The following is a 15040-nucleotide window of genomic DNA, read 5'->3' on the forward strand; positions in this document are numbered from 1 at the left end:
ATCGCTGAAGATTATTATAGATCATTCGTCATCTCAGAAAATATTCGCATAGAAAATAATGGAAATGCAATCTCAACATCAGCTGCGTATAAGGTAACAACACAAGAATAAATTGCTCTCTAGAGCTCTTTAGAGGTAAAATGAGTAGATAAATAGTAAGAAAACATTCGTATTGTATGAAAGATATACCCGAAATTAATTATGCTCATCATTCCTAAGATCTGAAATTGTGAAAATAGTTTTTATCATGATCTCACGTGAAAAGATATCGAAATCATTTCGTTATATGCTTGTAACTAACTGTACGGCTCTAGGTAAATCTGATGAATAATCTGGTACAATATACCGGGCAACCTCTATCCGAACGTCACCCATTCTACTCGATGACCATAAAGAAATTACAAGGTAGGTTTCGATGCACATTTTTTAACTCCATCGACGAATTGGGGATATTCGGAAATAGTATTTTGTGAATAATGCTTTTCTAGATTCAAACCAGAAGGGTACTTATATTTTATTTGGTCTAACTGCGAAATGTTACATCGGTCATCCAACTTGGACTATTAAACAGTCAATCCGGTATCATAGCGATACGGGAGGCGTGTTCAATGGTGGTTCAGGGATGTATTCTGACCAGACGTACGGGGAAGGTAAATTGAATTCTGCTATGAAAATTTCCTTGAAAACCGATTGAACACAAGTGTAATGAAATATATATGAGGCGTCCCATTTTCAGGCGATAGAATCACATGTTTGGCAGAATATTTTGATACAGACGCAACGAAAACATTAGTGAATTTCTTCAAGAACGGGAAACTAACATTCAGACAGTGGGTCAGCTTACCGTTTAATGATTTGTACCCAACGATTGGATTTGAAAATGGACCTGTCGAACTGGCCGTACAATGGCCAGTCGATGCAACTGAAAACATAAATGTCGACAATGTCAGTTTTGAATGAAACATCGTTAGTTTTTTTTTAAAATATTACAAACATTAAGCCATGAAGATTTTGAATTTCCAGTGTGATATAACTCAGTGGATAGGGTGTCGTGGAATAGGGAAAGATCTAGTAAATTCAACATTTATACTCACTGAATATGAAGACGAAAAACACGCATATACAATCCAGTCTCCACGACCACTTACGGAAGGTTGGTTGACCGTTTACAGTATTCAAAATGATTCCATTCGCTACTTTCGTAGTGAAATATCAATAAATTCAACGACAAGGCCTATAGTTCTATACTTAAAAGCGAATAATAAGGAACGGAAAAACTGCTAATCAATGTATTTTGCTGCTCTTTAGAAACGTCCTATTTTGAGGTTGATATTGCCGCGATGTCTTCTGAGAGTAAAGGTCTGGTGGTTGGCCTCACTCCAGCCGTTGCGGAACGGCATTTTGCTCCTGGTTACCATGCCCCTTCAATAGGCTTCCATTGCGATGACGGTGCCGTCATGTTCGGAACAAATCATAACTTTGGTAAGATCTAGAAAATAATCTTTCATACAAACGAATTCTTAGTAAAATCTTTTTTACTGTCCTCACTGGGGGCTCAGCCTTTCAAGATAAAACTTTGCGATGTCAGAGCGGAGACAGTATCGGCTGCGGTATCATCTATCTGAATCAATTAGCAGACGACAGTGAACAGTATCGAAAAGAGCAATGCGTATTAGTATACTTTTTAAAAAACGGCAAGATATTCTACCACGAGTGTATTCACCAACACGAAGGAGGCTTCTACCCTACGTTAGGATTCTGTACAAAAGGTAAACGAACTCGTCTAGTATGGAAATATTTGCGACATACACAAATTACTACGATCTTTTTATTATAGGGGACTCAGTACGGGTGATTATGGATGGAGAAGAACCTGTTATTTCGGAAATGACTGCGACAAGGTGGGCTCAGAATCTGAATATGTACAAGGAATTGCGTTTTGACCCGAGTTTATCAGTTATAGACTTCGAGGAAGATCGCGGGAGGAAAATAGCCCTGAGATCGAATCTATCTCAACCACTGATGCAATTCGTCAAATTAAAATTTACAGAAAATATGCCATTTTTCAAGGTTAAAATCATAGATCAAGGTATGGAATATTCCCTACGTGCTATCGTTAAAACTAAAAAATACGAAATATTTATCTCAAAGATGCGTTCTAACTTTTCACAAGATGGAGACAGCAGCATAAATGTTGGCGTATCGCCGAAGACCTTTCCGAGTGCTGGTAAACAACTGGGTAGAACAGATACTAGCTGTGCATATTCCGGTCAGGATGGCTATTTACAAACAAAAAATATCAAGAAAAAAGTTGAAAAACTTAAAAAGGGTGAGGATCGACAGATTTACATTACATATTTGCGTATTTATAATAATAAAACTTGGTAAACGCATATCAAACATAACCTTGTCCGGCGATTCCACTTGGAATATTGTACATCGTTTTGATATAGTTTTTGAATGCCATCCGGCGCTACTTTTAATATAAAGATCGCTTTAATTTTCTGATTTATAAATTCTGCAGGCGATGAAGTTGGATGTTATTTAGAATTTCTATCCGATGAATTATGCGTCTTGCTATTTATGAAAGAGCCAGGAGGTCAAAAATATCGAATACAACTACCGACGCAAGCCGGGAATGCAATCTATCCATCTATAACTTTCGATCCGACAGAAAATGAAACTGTCATATTCGTCACGTGGCCGGATATGCTGTTCATTACCGATGTTCCGATAATTGAGTTTGTACGTTACTCTACGATTCATGCAATTTATGGGCTGGAATTTATATGCTTAAAATTAATCAAATTGTGCTGGTCTAAGTTATACACGTGGCAAATGATAGATATTTTATGGCAATTTCAGTTCGATTTTCGTTGTTGGGTTTCTCACCCTTGTATAACATGCGATGTGCGGTCAATACATATCAAAGATAAACAACCGAATAATTCCTATTACAATTCACAAGGATCGAAACCATTTAGAATTTCGGGTAAGAGTGAAAAAATGCCACTTTGATCGTGTTTAGAAGCATTTTTTTAAATATTTTGATTTCATCAATTCGTTTCCCTTTACGACGCTGTTTTAGATCTAACGTATTTCGAAGTGAATTTCTCTGGCTGTAAAGGAAACTCATTTCCCGCCGTTGGGCTATCAGGATCCATGTTCCAATCTCATGCCGTACTAGGCTTTGATTCGGGAACCATAGCTCTGAGACCAGACACCGGCGAAATAATGTATAACGGTTGTAAGTAGGTCCTTACTGCAGTGCGATCTTATTGCAAAATAATCTTAGTTTATAAAGTATATATCAAGCGTGTCTTCTTTTTAGCAGATATTATGTCTGTACAAAGATACTCGGCAACTCAATCGTAACTATTTTTCTTCTCATCCCATTTTAGCCAATTATAAGATAGGGACTAGACACATGTGCAAAAGTGAGACCGTGGTCGGATGCGGCGTGATATTCTTTGAGAAGCTGGACACTGATGGTATGGAGGAACAAACCGTTGTGGTGTATTTTACATACGACAAAGAAGTAATATATCACATTCCCGTGTGGATCCAAGCCGGGGGAATGTATCCGACGTTTGGCCTTAGAAATGAAGGTAAATCAACCCCATTCCGACGGGTAAAGGTCGCAATGTAAAAGGAGCACCAAAATAGAACAGCCAGTCTTGGTACATTTTGGTTTGGTTACACCTTTTTCACAAGAATTCATTTCTTTCTATAAGTTGATATCTATATGTACACACGTATAGCTTTTAATTCGTCATGGACAAATTAATGTTTTCTTTATACAATTCATTAAGGTGAACATGTTACTCTGATGCCTCCATCAGAATGTCCATTACAAACGAATATCGTGTCGGAATGGACGAAACAAGCGAAATACAAGGTCAACCGCACAATCAGTAGACAAGACACTGTAGACTTTGATACAGATCTTATGATGGACGCGTTGGAGCACACAGATTTCATAGACGGTTTGAATGAAAAATAATAAAGTTTACTAATATATAGAATGGAGAAATGATTAGATAACTGTTCATTAAATGATTGTTAAATCATGTGACATTCTTCTGACTTCAAGAACTTGTAACTAATAAGAAGAACACATCTAAAACAGGTGGTATCATAATTTCTGCAATATTTCACAGAATATAAGGACGAATACAACGTCGAAGATCTCGTCGATGAAGTACAAAGAATTGACAGACAACCAAAATATACGATCTTTATCTGCCATACCGACGATTCTAATGACACCCGAAATGCTTATTCAATCCTTACCCAGTAAGCATTCATTGATTAGATAGGAATAAGGTAGCATTAGTTTTTTAAGCGCCGAATATCATAGTGGTGACAATGAGTGGTATTCCCTTCTAAAATTTAGCAATGTTGTGTGGGCGTCTTTTATGGACAGCCCCTAACGTCGCATCGACATTTTGAATCACGTTTCGCCCAATTTTCCATTCGCCGGTGCACCTACCACCCGGATAAAATCGTGTCACTGATTATCTATCTACTAATAACAATTCAAAGATGATTACATGGACACATGTAATGTAAATATGTATATTTCAGATTATTTCAGTCTGGTTATATTGTGGAATTATCACAGTGGAACATGACACTTAATGAAATTCAAGATAAAATTGACCGTTCCGATATAATCATATGTCTACTGTCCCACGCCTACATTAGCTGCGATGAGAAACTTCAAGAACTGATAACCGTTAAATCAAAAGGTGCCCTATATTTTCAAATATCTATGGAATGTGATAACGATAGTGAACTAAATGTGTAATTTCAGTTATTTCTATTTCGCTAATTTCTCTTTCAGAGAAACCCATAATACCAGTCCTCGTGGAAGAAATGCCATATCCCCCGGAAGGAAATATTATGTCATTTTATCCAGATTTCAACAAAGTGGTTGACTTCCGAGTGGACCTGTTTAATACCGACGTCGCTGTCGACGATGTAGTGGCAAAAGTATCAAAACGCTGCTCCAATCTGGTGAGTATTGGTTTCCCAGACTTGGAGTCGGTTTTGTAGTCGAGAAAAGAATTGGCTTTAATCCGAAGTCTTAAATTGAACAATCATTGCATATATGGAGGGGAGGCTAAAAAGCTAAAAAGAGCGAGTGAATGCTATAAAATCAAACTCATGTGAGCCATCTCTGATCTAACAATCTCATCATGTGAGCCTTCTCTGATCTTGATATCAAAACTTTCTTTCTTCATTCCACAGAAACCGGTTCATGATGTGGAAAACGTCTCGTCATTTCTGACATTCTACCGGTCTCGAGGTGGACCTAACCGCGCCTCGACTCGAACTGATCACTATTTACCGAACTTTCTCGACGATGACACCGGCGAATTTGTCTACCCGGTAAATCACGTGCGAACCACTGCCTGTAGCGTTATGTAAACTGCAGAAATTTCAATCAATACACGTAAACAGTTACTATATTCGAATTATTACGTTTTTTCCTTTTATTTCTCAAATTCAACTGTACTCGTTTAACGCTGTCTCAAGTGTAGTGTTGTTGTTAAGAGGATTTTTTTTCGCCACGTACCGGACTGTATTTCATTCCGATACAATTATTCCAAGTCGCCACTCAGTGGGGCTGTCAAAAAAATCGAACACGACCTTTCTATAGTGCTATAGCTTTTACTCATCAGTCAAGACCCCACTCGATGCCAAATACAAGTGTATTTATAGGAAATGAAACCCACAGCAGAATAATGGACACATTCCTCACTGTATATTCTAAGAAACAACGATACAGTCATTGCACTTGGAGCCAAACCCAAAACATAAATATAAGATATATATAAGTGTATAGAGTTTGAAGTCCTCGAAATGTCTTTATTGTAAAGTAAACATATATCTTACATCGAAGTAAAGGTTATGCAAACTTAAAAGATGATAAGATTCACATATCTTGAATAGAAAACGAAAAGCAAAGAAGTAGAATGAAGATATAACATAAAACGTTATTGGAGACTATGAGAATATCGGTAAAGAAACTTACGTAATTTGAAGCGCCATTTACGACTTTTTCATTAGATACGGTTTTGAGTATATTGAAAAGAATACAACCAACGTCTCGCCATTTTACATCGGTTCATTACAGTTATTCAGAATACGTCTGTACCGCATCCCTAATGAGGACCACTGGATTTTGTGAACTGCAATAAATTAGGCCATCACATGTTTTCTTTATTTCTCGTCTCGTGAATATTTTCGTCCCCAAATGGAATATGAAATGTTTGGAAACGTTGGAATTTCTGCTAATCGACAACAATCTAAACCTGTGGATTATTGATACATGACGTAGGGACGATCGATACAAACGATTTTAACAAAATTGTATAGTTTAGAATTTGCGTAATTGTTGAGCAAAATGATGCCGATCAGATGTGAACAACCAGTCAACGTGCGCAAGTAGACTGACTGAAGTACAATAAAAATGATATTTACATTTTTCCTGGTATAGATTACACTGTCTATACAAGGTTATAGATGTCAAAATCATATATTTTTGAATCACAATCTAATGTCAGACTTTACACAGTACGGTTCTTAATCTATGGCCGACATCGACCACACACCCAAACCACTTGACGAAATTCCACTCGTGCACATTTCTCCTAATGAGTCAATCCTATGTAGAAGAGACGCCGTTGTTCTCATACTCTTCGACCTTCAATAGATGTTTAAATTGAGAATGCAAATATGCAAACTTTCTCCGTTAATTGTAATCCAAAATCAACACTTCGTTGTCTGAACACGCCTGTATTTGTAATGTGATATTTAATGAACGGGAATACATAAAAAGATTTTATCTAAACGACTTCGTATCCACCGACCTTTAAATGTAAGATTTTTGCCATTGTATAATATCCTAATATCCCGAAGCAGAATTTTTACGCATTGGAAATACATGAACTAATCTTATCAGAAAAGGCCGTGAGTTCCGTGTTTATCAATGCCGCCAAGTCAACATCTGATATTAAGTGCGCAAATTCCCCGTCTCAAAGATGGCGTTAGACCATTGGTTGAATTAGTAAACGTCACACAGGGCACCGCACACATTTCAGTGTATGAACCATGCTTGGTATAGCAACTCGTGAAACGTCCCAAGTCATTTGAACTCGAAGGAGTAATCTCAATTGGAAGTTACAAATACACAACGAAATTTGGAATTAATATACGTAGGAAAGTAAGTCATTTGATTTATTTCATGAAGCTGATTGAAACATACATGAAACATACTTTAAAATATTTGCAAGTCGCTGTGTTGTAATCTTTTTTCCTGTTTAATGAATATATTTTCCACGAACTGAATCAAAAATGGTAGAACACATTTCAATGGGGAAAAATATAAATTCTGAAATACTGTTACTTTTGAGTATAATGGCTTTACAGAGCCTTGTAGTATCTGTGAAAGCAAACGTTTAATGATGAAATGTTTGTTACCGATGAAATTATTACATTATTGATACGTGAAACGTTGCTCTAAGTTATGAAATTCTATCTTATCCTGGTTTTATTTCTGGAAATGCAGCAGCAATCGAAATGCCGTTAAGAAACGTACAACCGTAACTAAAATGTGCTGCACTGATAGTTCATTTACGAGAGCAAATATTGCCAACGCCTATTATTCCAAGACCAATATTACCCGAGCTCTTAAGGTGTATAATGCAGATGTTAGTTTAACGCATATTGCAATATCTCATTTGTATTGGGACGATGATTAATTTAGCAGATTGAAAATGTAATGATTCCGACGTATGTATTCACGTATGCATCTATCACTCAATAAGAAATCTCAATAAATTTTAACTTCTTTTGTATTTGCAGATTTATACAACCTTATCAAGATGTTTTCAAGAACAGTCATTATTCATCTCATTATCTTCATTATCTCAACAACTTTCACATTAACTGTTGTATCAGCCCAATCGTCAACTTCTGGACCAATAGCCCCAACGTCAACTTCTGGACCAATAGCCCCATCGTCAACTTCTGGGCCAATAGTCCCATCGTCAAGTTCTGGATCAACAGCCCCATCGTCAACTTCTGGATCAATAGCTCCATCGTCAACTTCTGGACCAATAGCCCCATCGTCAACTTCTGGACCAATAGCCCCATCGTCAACTTCTGGACCAATAGCCCCATCGTCAACTTCTGGACCAATAGTCCCATCGTCGACTTCTGGACCAATAGCCCCATCGTCAACTTCTGGACCAATAGCCCCATCGTCAACTTCTGGACCAATAGTCCCATCGTCGACTTCTGGGCCAATAGTCCCATCGTCAAGTTCTGGATCAACAGCCCCATCGTCAACTTCTGGATCAATAGCTCCATCGTCAACTTCTGGACCAATAGCCCCATCGTCAACTTCTGGACCAATAGCCCCATCGTCAACTTCTGGACCAATAGCCCCATCGTCAACTTCTGGACCAATAGTCCCATCGTCAACTTCTGGACCAATAGCCCCATCGTCAACTTCTGGACCAATAGCCCCATCGTCAACTTCTGGACCAATAGCCCCATCGTCAACTTCTGGACCAATAGCCCCATCGTCAACTTCTGGACCAATAGCCCCATCGTCAACTTCTGGACCAATAGCCCCATCGTCAACTTCTGGACCAATAGCCCCATCGTCAACTTCTGGACCAATAGTCCCATCGTCGACTTCTGGATCAACAGCCGCATCGTCAACTTCTGGACCAATAGCCCCAACGTCGACTTCTGGACCAATAGCCCCATCGTCAACTTCTGGACCAATAGCCTCATCGTCAACTTCTGGACCAATAGCCCCATCGTCAACTTCTGGACCAATAGCCCCATCGTCAACTTCTGGATCAACAGCCGCATCGTCAACTTCTGGACCAATAGCCCCATCGTCGACTTCTGGACCAATAGCCCCATCGTCGACTTCTGGACCAATAGTCCCATCGTCGACTTCTGGACCAATAGCCCCATCGTCAACTTCTGGACCAATAGCCCCATCGTCAACTTCTGGACCAATAGCCCCATCGTCAACTTCTGGACCAATAGCCCCATCGTCAACTTCTGGATCAACAGCCGCATCGTCAACTTCTGGACCAATAGCCCGATCGTCAACTTCTGGACCAACAGCCCCATCGTCAACTTCTGGACCAACAGCCCGATCGTCAAATTCTGGACCAACAGCCCGATCGTCAACTTCTGGATCAACAGCCGCATCATCAACTTCTGGACCAATAGCCCCATCGTCGACTTCTGGACCAATAGCCCCATCGTCAAGTTCTGGACCAATAGCCCTATCGTCGACTTCTGGACCAATAGTCCCATCGTCGACTTCTGGACCAATAGTCCCATCGTCGACTTCTGGACCAATAGCCCCATCGTCAACTTCTGGATCAACAGTCCCATCGTCAACTTCTGGACCAATAGCCCCATCGTCAAGTTCTGGACCAATAGCCCCATCGTCGACTTCTGGACCAATAGTCCCATCGTCGACTTCTGGACCAATAGCCCCATCGTCAACTTCTGGACCAATAGCCCCATCGTCGACTTCTGGACCAATAGCCCCATGGTCGAGTTCTGGACCAATAGCCCCATCGTCAACTTCTGGACCAATAGTCCCATCGTCGACTTCTGGACCAATAGCCCCATCGTCAACTTCTGGATCAACAGCCGCATCGTCAACTTCTGGACCAATAGCCCCATCGTCGACTTCTGGACCAATAGCCCCATCGTCAACTTCTGGATCAACAGCCGCATCGTCAACTTCTGGACCAATAGCCCCATCGTCGACTTCTGGACCAATAGCCCCATCGTCTAGTTCTGGACCAATAGCCCCATCGTCAAGTTCTGGACCAATAGCCTCATCGTCAACTTCTGGACCAATAGCCCCATCGTCAACTTCTGGACCAATAGTCCCATCGTCAACTTCTGGATCAACAGCCGCATCGTCAACTTCTGGACCAATAGCCCCATCGTCGACTTCTGGACCAATAGTCCCATCGTCGACTTCTGGACCAATAGTCCCATCGTCGACTTCTGGACCAATAGCCCCATCGTCTAGTTCTGGACCAATAGCCCCATCGTCTAGTTCTGGACCAATAGCCCCATCGTCGACTTCTGGACCAATAGCCCCATCGTCAACTTCTGGACCAATAGCCCCATCGTCAACTTCTGGATCAACAGCCGCATCGTCGACTTCTGGACCAACAGTCCCATCGTCGACTTCTGGACTAATAGTCCCATCGTCGACTTCTGGACCAATAGCCCCATCGTCAACTTCTGGATCAACAGCCGCATCGTCAACTTCTGGACCAATAGCCCCATCGTCGACTTCTGGACCAATAGCCCCATCGTCGAGTTCTGGACCAATAGCCCCATCGTCAAGTTCTGGATCAACAGCCCCATCGTCAACTTCTGGATCAATGGCTCCATCGTCAACTTCTGGACCAATAGCCCCATCGTCAACTTCTGGACCAATAGCCCCATCGTCAACTTCTGGACCAATAGCCCCATCGTCAACTTCTGGACCAATAGCCCCATCGTCAACTTCTGGACCAATGGTCCCATCGTCGACTTCTGGACCAATAGCCCCATCGTCAACTCCCTCATTATTTTCCACGACGTCTTTTGTAACTCCAAAAGGTAAGATTGGTAGCTAATTGTTTCCATGTTACAGTCACATTTTCTGGATTCACTTCAAATGGATATACGTTTTCTTTTATATAGTGCAACCTATGATGGACGTTAGACTTGCTTTATCATTGAATGAGACTTTTAACAATTCAATGCTGAATCGCAGCAGCCCAGTATACAAAGAATTTGAACAAACTACGCAGGATAAGGTAAGCCATCAGTTTTGTTTCTTTCAATATCAGATGTTTCGGTGAATATACACATTGACTGGATGTGTGTCTCTTATTCTAGCTGACAGGACTTTTTCAAAACCTAAAAGGTTTTTTCGGTGTTCGAATTATTTCTCTGAGGTATGTTTGATGAAGAAGAAATCCAGCATTAAATGTTGATAATTAATGAATTGGTTCTACATATCTTGTTTCCTTGATTGTTTCAGAAATGGAAGCATTATCGTTGATTACATTATTGTGTTTGATCGTTCGAATATGGAAACGAACTCGAAGGTTCTAGAAAGTGAAGTTGTCAATTTGTTGATCAACTCAACAGCTTTGAACATTAATGAGCCAGCTACCATCGCTTTAACTAAAATGGGTAAGGCTACAGCTCGTTATAATAATTAGTTTACATTTGATAGAGACGCTTATAGATTATGTACTCGATCTATCTTATTCATAATTCATATTCACGTGTGTTCACTTTAGGTCTGTTTGTAATAGTATATATGTAATATATATGAATTATCCATTATATACGATATATCTTATCACTGCATAGTTACTATGACAACTTTATCAACAGCTGATTTTTTTAAAGATTGAACTAATCTCCAGATTACAATTTTTTCATTTATAGGTTATTACTTACTGATGTGCGATAACATTCTTTCAAATTCATTGTGAAATTTTTAGGGATAAAATCAGTTGACCTTGTTTGCGGGGGTGCTCAGTGTCCCAGAGAGTATGTCTGCAAAGATATTAATTCCTCTCCATCCTGCGTTCTCGCATGTGACGGTTACTGTTTGAATGAAGGAACGTGTACAATAGACAAAACAACGGCTACCCCTAGTTGTAGGTTAGTATGAAGATTTAATGATAGCTCTTTAAAAAAGTATAACCGAGGCAGAATAGTGAAAGTGAAATTATACATTTCATTTTAACTTAAACGTAAGATTTAAACACTGGATTTATGAAAACGGCGCTTTTTTAGCCCACTTGAGACCTTAAGTCCAAGTGGGCTATTGCGTTCACTTTTCATCCGTCGTCCATTCGTCCGTAGACGGTATATCCAGTTATTGGGGGAGTTTTGGAGACGCTTCAATGGATTCATACATGTATCTACCGGTACCGTGGACACACCGGCAGCCCAAAAAGTGACCCGATCAGATTTAAGATGACTTTACTGGTGGCCATTTTTGTTCGCCAAATCAGCAATTTTTATACATTTTTGAGGTTTTCAAAGGATTTTGAAGATGCAAGGACGTTAGTTTCTGTATGTTCAACAGGGGGTGTTAAATACTGGAATAACATATTTTGTAACCATGATAAATTGCCAAATTGTAGCTCATGACATGTTCTATTATCACGGTCAGTTTCGTTCACCAGGGGCATTGAATATTGTAATCGTTACATCATCAAGCATTTCACCAAGTGGGCATGGTATCCATGGACCTCTAGTTTAAATTCTTTTGCATTATTTATTTACAGCTGCTTAAAGGGGATAGAACATTTTTACACGTATCACGGAGCTAGATGTGATCTTCAAGATCAGTTTAGCGAGTTACTTGTAGTCGTTATCGGAATTGGATCCGCTGTAGCTGCATTTATACTGACATTGATTTGTTGCTGCATTTGTTGTCGCGGTAAACGAAACAAAAAAAGCAAATCGAAATTCCACCGGTGAGATTCCCCTTTAAACTTATGATACAAGCTAAAAGAATTTTCATCAAGATTGGCACTTCCTTGCTGTATAATGTCAATTTCTTTACTTCGGGGCGTTATCGGGCTAAAAGTATATTCTTTTCAACGGAATGATTTTTCGTATAAGATTATCATGGAATTTGTGATGTATATATCCATTATGTATTCCTGTGCTAATAACTTGCTACATCGTCATAACGTTTTTATAAGTAATGCCATCATGTATATACCGGTATAAATGTATTTGTTTAAGATCTGACATGGAGATGCAGCAAGTCGTCGCGGGTCACAGGGCAGATTTGCGTTTACTTAAAGTGGACGATCGCGAGAAAAACGGTTTAGTAAGTAATTAAGTCATATAAAGACTCGTTCGAATTAGTGATTAATTTTGATATGATGTAAAATCAGCTCTTTTTATTTCTAGGCGAATAACGGTTTTGTAGAGGACGAAATGGTCGAAAACAAGAAAGATTTCTCCGTTAATTTAAGTCATGTCGATTCTTCATCTCGAGTAAGCTATCGGATCAGTCTCTAATTTTTCATTTCTTTCATAAAAGACGTTGGTAGTATGGTATGCACGATACTGATATACTATATTTTTTTATAGGTAAGCATTCCTAGGGCTCACTTGGATTCTCCGCGCCAGCGAACACAAAGCGCCGAACAGTATCAACCGTCTGGTGAAATGAGTAAGTCGAATAATCTATCTTTTCAAAAAATTCCATGTTCCTAGTACGTTGCTTCCTTCTAAAAAGCTTTTTCTCCGACATTTTCAGCTTTCTTCTAAAAACTGACGTTTCTACTGTAACGCGAGGCAAACGTCAATGACGGCCCATTTCAGATCAGAGATCCATCAGGAAATTGCCTATCCTGGGCCTGATGAATTAGTGGTTTGCTGTTCATTCATGCGTATGTATTCGTATTGGAGCAACCTACTCGCAATACACACCAGTTGAAGTGATAAAACTCATTGTGATAGAACATTTCCTTCCACTTTTCCTACTGACATTTTTGTACTAAAAACATATCACGAAAAAATTAAAAACTTATATTTATTTTCAAGCACTTGCTACGTAGATATTTAATGATAGCACGCGTCCATCCTTGTATAATTTATAGTATTATCTATTTATATCTTGTTCACATGATTTTTATAATGCGAATGAAATAATTCAGTAATACTGATCATATCTATGTATTTATATATTTCTTAAAGGTATACTTTGTCGATTCCATTTTATCTCAATCATAATATTTCATTCCAATTAGAAGAATTTGTATCATATTTTAGTTGACATCCAAGTAAATGTATCTTAAGTATTTTCGTAATCAAGTCAATCAATTAGTTATATTGTCGCAAACGAAGGAAAAGACAACTGTTAGACAACTTTCGTAGCAGACTCAATAAATAAAAGACCGGTATTTTTCTATAAAACATCTTTTATTGCTCATAAATGTTATGAATTCTGCACTTACACTATTTTACATCACTTTCGAGACAATGATGGGAATTTCATAAAAAGCCTTAGCATTATACAAATGTGAGCGCAGTCACATATTTTTTCCGACGATTTTTACTATTCAGCTATAAAACTAAAGCAGATTATATACACGTTACTAACAACTTTTGTGGTGATCCTACGACTCCTGTAGAAATAATGTATATTGTAATGATAATTCAGCACTGCAGAACACTTAACATCCAACTTGAAATCAGGTAGGACTTAGGTTTTGACTTATTTGTACCACCCGCTGCAGTCAAAATGTGACAATCGATATACCACCAAATGGTATTCGTCTACAAGTAAAGATCACAGGTTTACATCAAATATCGTATATGACAAATTTTCACTGTAACAATTAGAGAGATTTTAGTTTAGTATATTCAGGCTATTAGAGCTATAACTTACTTTGAGGTAATTACTTGTTTGCAGCATCGCCACCTTTTTTTACAATTTTACCATCATGTCAAACATCTAAGGCGAGGATTTTAATGAAAAAAGGAAATTTCAAATTCATCTGAGAAATTCCTGCTCCCATTTAATTTAGGCTGTTGTTACGGGAGTCGATTCCCTATGTTATAACAAATATTACAATGGGAGTTGAATTTATTTCAGCTCTTCAGTATACCTATGTTTGATTTCAGAATCACGTTCTTATCTTATCATTCTGCGTTTCGTAATTACAACATTTCGTCAATAGCGTAACTATAATATTAGATATATATTTACAAGACATCAAAACTTCTGTAAAAATAACTTTGGTAAAATAGAAAAGATAACCATATTTTACATTTTACAAGCTACCGGTAACAAAAAATCTTATCAACGAAACAAAAAGGTGATAAAGCAGCAAAGTAGTAATTTGATTATTAGTACAAATCACTCCTAACTTTATTGGAACAAACTTACAGGAATAACATTGTGATCAAATGTGTAATATAGATATATTGTTTATGTCCTCAC

General features: G+C 38.6%; 2 protein-coding genes and 1 long non-coding RNA gene across 3 annotated transcripts; all 3 read left to right on the forward strand.

Moving 5' to 3' along the window:
* The first annotated feature begins 2969 nt into the window (after positions 1 to 2969).
* On the forward strand, positions 2970 to 3518 carry LOC141899220 (uncharacterized). Its single transcript, XR_012618614.1, has 3 exons — positions 2970 to 2992; positions 3089 to 3247; positions 3402 to 3518. It is a non-coding gene; the product is annotated as an uncharacterized LOC141899220 (long non-coding RNA).
* A 59-nt stretch (positions 3519 to 3577) lies between these two features.
* Positions 3578 to 5452, forward strand: LOC141914811 (uncharacterized). Its single transcript, XM_074806122.1, has 6 exons — positions 3578 to 3608; positions 3813 to 3986; positions 4161 to 4296; positions 4588 to 4751; positions 4847 to 5019; positions 5254 to 5452. The coding sequence occupies exons 1-6, from the start codon at positions 3578 to 3580 to the stop codon at positions 5431 to 5433; spliced, it is 858 nt and encodes a 285-aa protein (XP_074662223.1). The 3' UTR covers positions 5434 to 5452.
* A 1667-nt stretch (positions 5453 to 7119) lies between these two features.
* LOC141914820 (uncharacterized) lies at positions 7120 to 14037 on the forward strand. The gene is made up of 11 exons (XM_074806134.1): positions 7120 to 7126; positions 8563 to 10668; positions 10753 to 10868; positions 10951 to 11009; positions 11096 to 11250; positions 11568 to 11730; positions 12363 to 12554; positions 12829 to 12916; positions 13000 to 13086; positions 13183 to 13264; positions 13352 to 14037. The coding sequence occupies exons 1-11, from the start codon at positions 7120 to 7122 to the stop codon at positions 13360 to 13362; spliced, it is 3066 nt and encodes a 1021-aa protein (XP_074662235.1). The 3' UTR covers positions 13363 to 14037.
* The last annotated feature ends 1003 nt before the right edge of the window (positions 14038 to 15040 follow it).

Source organism: Tubulanus polymorphus, chromosome 1, assembly GCF_964204645.1.
Source record: "Tubulanus polymorphus chromosome 1, tnTubPoly1.2, whole genome shotgun sequence".
In the NCBI taxonomy this organism is placed as follows: domain Eukaryota; kingdom Metazoa; phylum Nemertea; class Palaeonemertea; order Tubulaniformes; family Tubulanidae; genus Tubulanus; species Tubulanus polymorphus.

What these genes read in the sequence shown, in the direction of transcription:
- LOC141914811 (XM_074806122.1), top strand. Translation starts at nt 3,578, where the DNA reads ATGTATCCGACGTTTGGCCTTAGAAATGAAG. An exon ending in GCACACAGATTTCATAGACG is followed by an intron (nt 3,987 to 4,160) that starts GTTTGAATGAAA and finishes AATATTTCACAG; the next exon opens with AATATAAGGACGAATACAAC. An exon ending in GATAACCGTTAAATCAAAAG is followed by an intron (nt 4,752 to 4,846) that starts GTGCCCTATATT and finishes TTTCTCTTTCAG; the next exon opens with AGAAACCCATAATACCAGTC.
- LOC141914820 (XM_074806134.1), top strand. An exon ending in GTTCGAATTATTTCTCTGAG is followed by an intron (nt 11,010 to 11,095) that starts GTATGTTTGATG and finishes TGATTGTTTCAG; the next exon opens with AAATGGAAGCATTATCGTTG. An exon ending in CATCGCTTTAACTAAAATGG is followed by an intron (nt 11,251 to 11,567) that starts GTAAGGCTACAG and finishes TGAAATTTTTAG; the next exon opens with GGATAAAATCAGTTGACCTT.